Source organism: Morone saxatilis, unplaced genomic scaffold (genome assembly GCF_004916995.1).
Source record: "Morone saxatilis isolate NCDOM2014 unplaced genomic scaffold, NCSU_SB_2.0 Contig1, whole genome shotgun sequence".
NCBI lineage: Eukaryota > Metazoa > Chordata > Actinopteri > Moronidae > Morone > Morone saxatilis.
This window is the reverse complement of record NW_023339651.1, coordinates 2,525,472-2,535,498: the sequence shown is the minus strand read 5'-3', so window position 1 is coordinate 2,535,498 and position 10,027 is coordinate 2,525,472. Positions and strand designations below refer to the sequence as shown.

At 43.1% G+C, this 10,027-nt stretch overlaps 1 protein-coding gene across 1 annotated transcript in view; it reads right to left on the bottom strand.

The window, feature by feature from the left end:
• Positions 1 to 10,027, bottom strand: part of LOC118331906 — a 64,921-nt gene that overhangs the window by 40,249 nt on the left and 14,645 nt on the right. Inside the window, exons 4-7 of the mRNA XM_035667007.1 lie at positions 9,200 to 9,317; positions 7,596 to 8,142; positions 6,821 to 7,288; positions 432 to 626 (exon numbers count right to left, since the gene is read on the bottom strand). Of these exons, the coding sequence (XP_035522900.1) occupies positions 432 to 626; positions 6,821 to 7,288; positions 7,596 to 8,142; positions 9,200 to 9,317 (1,328 nt within the window). The remainder of the gene's footprint in view (positions 1 to 431; positions 627 to 6,820; positions 7,289 to 7,595; positions 8,143 to 9,199; positions 9,318 to 10,027) is intronic.

Genomic DNA, 10,027 nt, shown 5'->3' with positions numbered 1-10,027 from the left:
ACTGACTGCTGTTAAACTTTGTAGAGTATGGTATTCATCTTGTAAACTATGCTAACTTCATCCAGTGTTTCATTTCCACATTAATGTTAGCTGCTAAGGTGTTACTGAGTGTTGCTACGGTGATCAGTGTGGTTGCTAGGGTAAAGGAAGCAGTTGCTAGGGCAATTCCGAGTGGTTGCTAAGCTGTTGCTTTAAGGCTTTTATAAGCAGTTGCTAGGGTGTTGTAGGCCTTGCTAGCAACAGCTAACTGATGCGAGTCTATTCAGGGAGGTTGCTAAGGTGTTTGGGATGGTAGCTACAGGGAGAAGCAACAGAATAATAAACCTATATGCAGGATTATAATACGTGGGTTTGAACGCTACACAACTAGCACACTTCTGAGGATTCAGCTTTTGAGATTTTTACAACACAATAAGTCTCCGGCAGCTCACTTCTTGCTGAGGTGACGCGCCACATCCGACTTCCTGAAGCCGTCCAAGTTGAAGAGGCGTTTGGCCAAGCGTTTGGCGGCTGCCACGTCGGCGCGGTGACTGCCGTTGGTGAGGGTGTCGCTGCTGCCCAGACCCAGCCTCTCGCTGAGGTCCTGGTCCAGCTCGGAATCGGTCGCCAGACGGGCCTTGTCCCTGCTGAGAGGGGCAGAAAGAGTGAGTGATTAAAGACACAAATAGATGGGTAGAAAAGGATGTAGAAAGGAAGGGAAAGATAGGAAATGAGAAATATTTTGGAGTACAGTTGAAAAAAGTCTGGTAAATAATTGAAAAGGAAAGAGAGAAATGGATAAAAGGAGGAACAAAGAATAATGGTCATATAATAGTAAAACTAATAACTCCAGCACATCAATAATTTAATATTAATATCTGATTCAGCACCGATCTTAAATCAGAGTTTCCAGCTGTACGTGATGTGACAAGAATACTAAAACACTAAAAAGGGGGAGATGAAAACAGTGAAGGTAGAATAAAAGAAAGATAAATATCTGTTAAATTAAATAATTTAAATACATTATGGAGATATAGAAAGTATAAGAGAGCAGAAATATATGATGTAGTAGTAAACAAAGCTCTTATTTTACATTAATATCAAGTATAACAGAACACATGCAAATCCTTTTACATTCAGACACAACATTTGGCATAATTACACTTTAATAACGGAATTCAAAATCTCTTTTTTCCAGCTTCCTCGCTTCCTTATTATCACGTCCTAATTAAGCCCCTTCAAAGCAATAAGCCAGTTGAAAAGTGCAAAACTTATTACATCTGAATTATCCTGTGATAATAATTTAAGCATGTTATGTCACGCTGAGCTAAAAGAGAACTGCTTTTCTGGCTTTGCTGGAATGTGGATGACAGAAATGAGAGGTTGCCGAGTTCAGTTACTTAGGATTCGACATGATGCTGACATTTGTCGCTGCCGTCGAGAGCTGTGTGACAATTCTGGTCACGCCAGCTGGCCCGGAGAAAACAATGACGGCCCCGACAGCCTAGAGTTGTATAAAAAAAATAATAAAAAAAAGCCCAGAAACACTTCCTGAACAAGCAGAGCTCTCATTTGGATTTCTCTGCATGACGAACAAGCCAACAAAACCCACAGTCCCAGAGCTTTGCTTCCCACACTGACACATCTTTATACTGTCAATGAGTCAGGCAAAATCACACCAGAGCAAACAGTAATTAATAACACAAGCCGACCGGGTAGGAAAGCTACAGTGGTTTCAGTACAGTAAGTACAAAGTACACTACGCATACACAGAAGAGACCACTGTGAGTAAGCCTAATGCTAACAGCAGCATGCTGTCAGGTGATCACCAACGTTATTAGGATTCATTAAAGTTATGAATAATTACGGACATGGCCATGTGCCGTCACAGGAGGCTGTTTTGTTTCTGTTTTGTTTTTGATCAGCCGGTAGAGTCTCTGGATCCATATCTGATCAGCGGACTGTTTGACAGTGTTTGATCCTGAAGTTTGGAGCGTTGATGCTGGACGGACTCACTGAGCATGAGCTGTCAACTCCTTACAATGTAGCCCCGCCTAAAGCATCCCCTGCTTTATGGTCTGTTTTACTCTAAACTGGGACCTAATCAGTTACTAAATGAACATCATGCTGTATGGAAGAAGACTGAGACCAGAAACTCATCAGGAAACTGTTTACTGAGCTCATAAATCAACTGAGACGTTGGATCATTTCTCCATAAGATGGTATCGGTGTGTTATTGCAGCCAATGGAGCTGCCCCCTGCTGGCCAGTACAGAGAATGCACTTCTGCATTGTCTGTGTGTAACAAACCATTAGACAGATTACATGAATGTCTGTACCAAATTCCATTGCAGTGTATCCAGCTGGTCTCATGGAGGTGCTAGAGGTAAAGCCAAGGGTTTACCAATCCAATAGGCTCTGAAGAGAGTTAATGTCTGTTAAAGTTAGAGCCATGCTGCTAGCAATGCTACAACCTATAGTACTGCAGCTTTAACACAGAGGCCTTTGGGTTCAAGAGTATTACAGCGGTCACACAGTTTTCTCAGCTGAGATCTGCTCTGCATCAGTACTGTGACTGAAGTGAACCAGCCCCAAAACACAGTCACAACTCCTGACAGCTAAACACACAGAGTGAATTTTCCTTCTGGCCAAACGTGATATTCAAACCCTCTGATATACACACATTGCAGACAGGTGAGACAGGTTCCTGGGTGGGGACGTACCTGTGGTAGGACCGCCTAATGGACAAATACCTCTCCTCTCCGACTGCAGATGAACCATGACAGCAGAAGACAGACTGCGTCCTCATTGCCGCCCCCTGACCGACACCTCGCCTCACCAGACTGCCCCCTCCTCTCCTCCTGGCCTCGTAACCTGAACGCATCACCGCCCGGTCCAGAGAGGGCGCTAGCGCTGAGGAACACCTGTAGTCGTTCCCGAGAGGCCCGCAGACTTTGGCATTCCTCTGCTCTGGTTTTGAGTCTGACTGAGACTTCATGGGTCCCCCTTTTCTGTCCTCCACTTTCTCTCTCCCTCTGTGTTTGCTGTCATTTGATCTTCACAGCAAGATTCCTTCCCCCCAAAGTAAAAGAGCTGTTTGTCCTGCAATGCCTTCTCCTCCTCTATCTTTTTCCCTCTGAGTCTGTTTGCTGTTGTTTCTGTTCCCTCTTTTTACTCCTCCCTCTCTCTCCCTCCCTGTTCCACTGTGTAAACTCTCACCGTCCCCCTGCTGACCTTGAATTCGAAGCATGGCATGAAACTTGGCTTGTCTATTGCCTAAAAATCCTCCTCCCTTCCCTTTCTCCCCTGCATTCATCCCCCCCTCCTTTGCTCTCTCTGCAGCTCCAATTACACACACTCAGTATATCCATCCTTTGGGTGTTGTACAGAGTCTAGTCTACCTTGTTTCTGGTGTGAGCTTTTAGCACACCTACAGAGAAAACAAAGATATGAGGTGTCAGCTTAAAACACACAGCGATATCTGTTGGGGGTGTGCCGCTAAACTGTTGATCAGAGGAAAGAATAGGTGGCCTTTTGTCAACGTCTGAGGCCATTGTGGAGTCTGTTTACAGCAAACGCCTCATCGGGGCCCGCAGGAGTGTTCATAATCAAAAGATTAAGCCGGCACTCCGGTTTAGGGCTCCGCCACCTGTTGTCTCATCAAGAGACGGCACAAAGTAGAAAAGGTCCTGAGAGAATTCCCAGTGTCAGCCTCTGCTTTAACCGAACCCCCTCTCAGTCCGCCGGGCAGCCCTGCACAATGAGCCACTGTCTAATGGTGCAGACCATCTGAAAAGGGGGACGTGAGGGAGGAAGGAGGGGAGGGAAATTCCTACTTTCTTTTTTTTTTTATCAAAGTATGGACAAAGCCCTCTGAAATATTTGTCTCGTCATATCCCTCCCGGATTCCACAGCTCCGGGGCTGCCAGCTCTCAGGCCGGTTATAAAACTGTGATAAGATCAGCGCTGAGCAAACATTTACCTGAAGTCCAGAGTGATTTGGTTCTCACATAAAAGAGCTGAGAGAAGAAGGAGGTTAAGAGAGAAAAACTATGTCAGGTTATGTTTAAATAGCGAGGAAAGAAAGAAAAATGAAGCTGTTTTTAACCTTTCAGGGTGAATTTGTGCATTAACAGCTGAAACGTAACACACACACACACACACACACACACACACTAGACTCACTCATAAAAAAAGCACTCGACAACACTGATTGCTGTCCTCTTCCGCCACCTAGTGGTCAAAGCAACAAGGTGACCCGGTGCAGTCACTCTACCTCTGCAGTGCTGTCACAGTAAGTTAGGATGACATTCACAGAGCCGGTCTACCCCCCCCCCCCTCTTCCACATCTGTCACATATTGTGCAGAAAAAAGGACGACACAAGCTGGATTAAGAAAGCTACGGTTTTTGCTATGAAGGGAATATTCTGTGCACGAACAAAGACTAAGGATTCTGGGTATAAAGTAAAGTCTCCTGTATTGCAGGTGGGGGTCTGTAGAGAGTTAAGTCTTTGAGACTCTGACAGTCAAGGTGAGTCTCTCATTGCTGCAGCAGCCATCTGCCTCTGTCTAACATGCCTTCACACCACACACATACACACACACACCGGCTGCCTGGCACACAGCACAGGGACCACACAGGCAGCCTTCTAGCGACCTTCACTTAAAGCTGCTGGGCTCCAGAATAGCACTGCACCACTGCTCTGCACAAGGAGAGAGACGGAGACACTCATTCGTCTGGAGACTGACAACAGTCCATTAACAGGGTTCTGACCTCAGAAAGGAGGCAATAAAAACTGCATTAATACTGAATCGAGGTCTAAAACTCTGTAATTTGTAACCGCTTATGAGGTTCTTTTAGAAGATTATTCAAAAGGAAACAGGTTGACGTGAAGCCCAGTTCTCATTTTGTGTCTGTTTATGAGCCCAATCTAATAAATACTGATATGACAGAAGGTGCAGAGAGATATGTATCAATACAGTATACACAGCCATGAGGTTTTGTGTGTCTGCCATATCAACACTATGGAGTGACGATGTTAGGCAGAGACCCTCGATCTTAGCGTTCTTTAAAATTACATATTAATGAATGTTACAGTTACCCTTCCTATAAGGTTTCCGTTACAACATTACTTTTGCTTTCACCTCCCACTGATTTTGAAATCCAACAATCACATTGGAACACTTTGGAAGATGGAAACATTCAGCTGCTGGAAATATTTCACATTACTGTTGATTTTAACATAACAAAACTGGATTTTAATCGCCAGTCTGAATTTTGGGGAGACAGGGTGTTTTAGAAAAGTAATATGAGTAAGTAAGTAAAGTTTAATTTATATACATATAGATATTTACATACACAATCATACACATATACGTAAAAAACACATAAATACTAACATATGGATGAATAAAACAAAAAGTCAATAAAAGTCAATAAACACACAAATGAGATCTATAAAAAGGTTTTGAGGAGCTGCTTAAAACTATAACTAGTAGTGTAACTAATTACTGTTGCCAGGGAGTAATAAATAAAGTAATGATGTTACTTTTGAAAAGAGTACTGAGTAATAAATGGTCCTCTACATGCAGAGGGAATCTATGCAAAGTGTTTGGTCTCTTTATAAAGGCTTGTGACCACTCAGAGCGCTTTACACTACATACCACATTCACCCATTCACCCATACTTATACAGTGATAGCAAGAGGAGGCGGGGATCGAACCATTAACCTTCTGATTAGAGGACCACCCGCTCTACCTCCTGAACCACAGCTGCCTCAATATTGTTGAAAATGTCACAAAATGTAGCTTTAACTGTAAGTAAGAGCCCAATGATGATCAAGGAGAGTCACAGTTAGTGACAAGGAGCTACTTTATTTACAGAAGAAAAAACATGATTAACCCAATCCATGAAAAACAGCCCTCACTAAACTATATGGTGTCTACACACTTTTGGCCATATATTTTATGACAGCGCTGCTGGTTCGGCGATAATGTGAGATATCATAAGACTTATAAGGATAAAATACCTGCCGTAGCAGTTTTTTAGGGGTATATTTTAAACGTACAAATCAACCATGTTCTGCATCCACTGCAATCTGAATTATTAAAAGCTTTCAGTTTTATGGACAGCTGAGATTAAATGGTTCGTGCCAGAAGTGCATAAAGTCAGAGCCTCTGCCAGAAAGCAGTTCAGTGTTCAAACACACCAGAACGTATCACTGCACCGACATACTGACTGTGTATCACAACAAATTGTGATGTCATAATTTGTCCCACCACTAACTAACATTATTTTCTCTTTAATAATACAATGGTTTTTTACTAAAAGTAGTTCTGATGCTGAATTTAAAGCTGCTCTAATTGTTATTTTTCATATTAATAGGCGTTACACTGTATTTCCTCTCAGTATTTTAGCATCTTTCAGCTTATTGTTTTGGTTTTACAACCCACAAATTCACTGTTTTGCTTCAGTCTTATTACTTCAGGCAGCATCTTTTCCATAAAGAAATCCACGGTACACTCCCTGCACAGCTCCAAACAGCAGACGGACGCAGTTAGCAACTAGCTGGTGAACATAGAGGAGCATTTAGCAGCTAAAGACACAGATATTTCCCTCAGGAGTTGGTGGAGAACAAAACAGAGCTAAAAAAAGGAGAGTGAATATTGAACTTACTGACAGGTGAATGGAAGCTAATGTTGCTCTATGTCTGTTATATGTTATAAGTTATATGTTGATAATATGTCAAAGTTGTGTTTGTAGCTTGTTGTTGCCCCAAAAACAATCAATGAATGCAGGTTTTAGTGCTTATAATATTTAATACTACTGGATGCTAACTCACCTTGGCAATGAGAAAGAGATGTTGCTGTACCAGCTGCTCCCCAGCTGTGCACACTCTCGTCCTCTGGGCGGCGTGTCGTCTGAACCGCTGCTCAGCCTCTCGCTGGACGGGGCTCGGGTGGCGTCAGAGTCCCCGGTCACGGTAAAGATAGAATCAGAGAGACTGGGCCTCTCATGGTGCGCCAGCGGGGCGAAGCTAAGCTGGACGATCTGCCTGGCGCTCTGGCAGACCGGAGCGTGGATGGCAGGGGTTAGTGTGGGCAGGTCAAAGGTCAGAACCGTCTGTGTGCTGGAGGTCAGCAGCTCCTCGCTGTCCAGGCTGTTGTACGATGTCCCTTTGGCTCGGTGAGACTCCATAATGCTCTCAAAGTGGCGGCTGAAGGTGTCTTCTGCAGCACAGCGAGGACCGGAGACCAAGATGGGAGATTTCAGGGCTGGGTGGTGGTTGTCAAAAAACGTTTCCATTGGTCTGGACAGAGAGGGAGGTTTTAGAAACACTGCAACAACACAGCTGTGTTTATAAAGACAAGCTTAAACGTGTGTTAACCAAGGACACATCTAGAAAAAGGGACTCAGATTGTGTCTTTATTAAGTCTTTATAGGATGTGCTGTGCTGTTACTAATTCATGCAGAAATGCCACCAAACCTGCTTACTTGAAAAAATAGGTTATGAGTGAGATCCAAATTCAGATCAAAATATAGGTCAGGGGAAAATCCCACTTCACCAGAACGTGTGTGAACTTGTGTGTGTTTGACTGTGTGTGTTTCATGTGCACCTCTTCAGCAAGTGACCAAACACCTCCGGCTCTTCTTGAGCCGCGTACTGCTGCTTCCTGTTGTCTCCTTGCATCCTCACACTGGCCCAGCTCACCATCTCTTCCTCTTCCTCCTCCTCCTCATCTTCCTCTTCCTCGTCCTCCCTTCCCCCTCTTCTCTCCTCTGCCACCTCCTCGTCTGTCCTCCCATAAGGCAGACCCCCCAGAGGGCTGCTGCCCGTCCCTGAGGTTCCCTGCACGCTGCGGTTACTCCCAAACGCAGAGTCGGCGTCGTCCTGCTCAGCCAGCAGCACCTCATCTATGTCCGTCTCACGGTAGCAGCGCAGCGGGACGGCGTCCAGGTCGGTTTCTGAATACTTCAGCGTGCGGCGAATGATGCCCGTTTTGGGTGAAGTCCCGATCACGGCTGGAGGAGGGGTCACCAGTTCTACCTCCACATGCTGCACCTCGTGATTGGCAGAGAGCAGAGGCAGGGAGGAAGGGGGAGTCGGGGTGGGAGACTCACTGGAGTTACCACTGGGAGGAGCTGTGGAGGTTTCCAGAGAATCTGCAGACGGAGAACATCAAACTCAATGAATGATGTAACTGCACAGAAAACATATTTAAATGATTTACTTGCTCTTAATTGGTCCAGAATCATAATCAAAGGCTGGGGATGAATATCAAACCTCAATACTGTTTTGGGACTGACCCAAAAGTGCCTGAAGTACTGAAAGGTGGCAATAAATGTCTGATTAGATCCATCATCTTGTTTACTTTAATCAGATATTTACTGATTTTAAATCTAGGTTTATCAAAATGAAACACATCCCACAACTATTCTCCGATATACCCGGGCCCTACGCATCTTGAATAGTGAGCATACAGGGCCACCAGCTCTGATGTTCTTACATTGATGATCAGAGAAAAACATATCACCTATAGGAAGCAATTTCCCCCTGGATACCATTCTGTATTTATGAACATTTATATTTTTCTAGTTAAATGTTTTATCTAAGTTAATATTGTATTATGTAAAACCTCACATGAAAAGTTGATTTTTTTAATAGCGTGTATTTTTGGTAATCTATATGTCACATGACTAATTATTGGACTATATAAAGGAACCAGAAACAACCTCAGATACCACCCTGAGGAAGGCAAGATAACTGAAAACCTTGGAGGGATTAATCAGAATATACAGTATCACAGATGAGTTTTGTTATGATATTATGAAGACGTTTAAATAGAAGTAATTTTCAGACAAATATTACTCAGACAGGATGATACAGTGTATTTGTTGGGGACTATTTTCAGAGGGGGATTAATACACATTTGCTGCTCTAGTGAGTATTTACAGCAGCAGGATGGATCAATATGACACAGAGAAATAGGATATATCAGGCTTTCAAATGATACAAGGCACCGAATGAGTATGTTGGCCTCAATGACATCCAGTGACACTGACAACTCACAGTGTGACTCTGGCTTCTCTATTTCCTTTAGATCACCCTGAAACATTATCTCGTGAAGCATGAAGGATGAAGGAATACATCCTCCACTCTGGTATGATATGAAAACTGAAGTGCAGTAACAAGATGAAATTGAGGTGGACGTGTTCTCACTTTTCTCCCCCCTGCTAGCAGCCTCCTCAGCCGGGGTCCCGAATAAAAACTCCCACTTGGCACGAGCGATCCTCTGACAATGGAGCGAGGGCACGGGAACTGCAGAGCCGCTGTCCGTCTGAAAGATACACACAGAGACAAACTGGAGAGCTCTGCAGTGCAGCGTTAAAGGAACAGTCAGACATTTACTGACTGCAACAGTTACGCCTCCAAATTACTCAGATTTCAACAAATAAATATGGATTCTAACCATCGTACCCATTTTTTTTTAACCAATTTTGTGTGTTAAACTAAATAAGTTAATTTAACTCAAAGCATAGTTAAACCTGATTACATCGAAAGCCAAAGTCAAACTAGATTTTGTAAGTTAACATTTTTAACATTTAACATTTTTGATCATGTAGCTTTAGTCATTTTAAGTGACACTGAGTTAATTTTTCTTTTTTAACGAAATCAGGAAGTCGGTGCCGCTTAAAATTACTAATAAAAGCTGCTTAATTAAAATTACATTTTTTGTTTGTGTTACTTAAAAGTTTCGATGTAATCCATTTCCAACATTTATTTTGAGTTAAAATAACTTATTGCATTACAGTGAGGACTAACAAAAAACTAATATATCTAGTAGTGTAACTAATTACTGTTGACAGGGAGTAATACGTAAAGTAATATTACTTTTGAAAGTAACTAGCCCAACAGTGCTCATTACTATGTGTGAAGTATGTAACCAGAGCAAGGAGGAGGTTAGCTAGGTTAGAGTTGTTTGTAGTTTTTTAGTATAAGCGATATAAGCAAGCTATTTCCTCCTACTTCCAGGCTTTATGCTAAGCT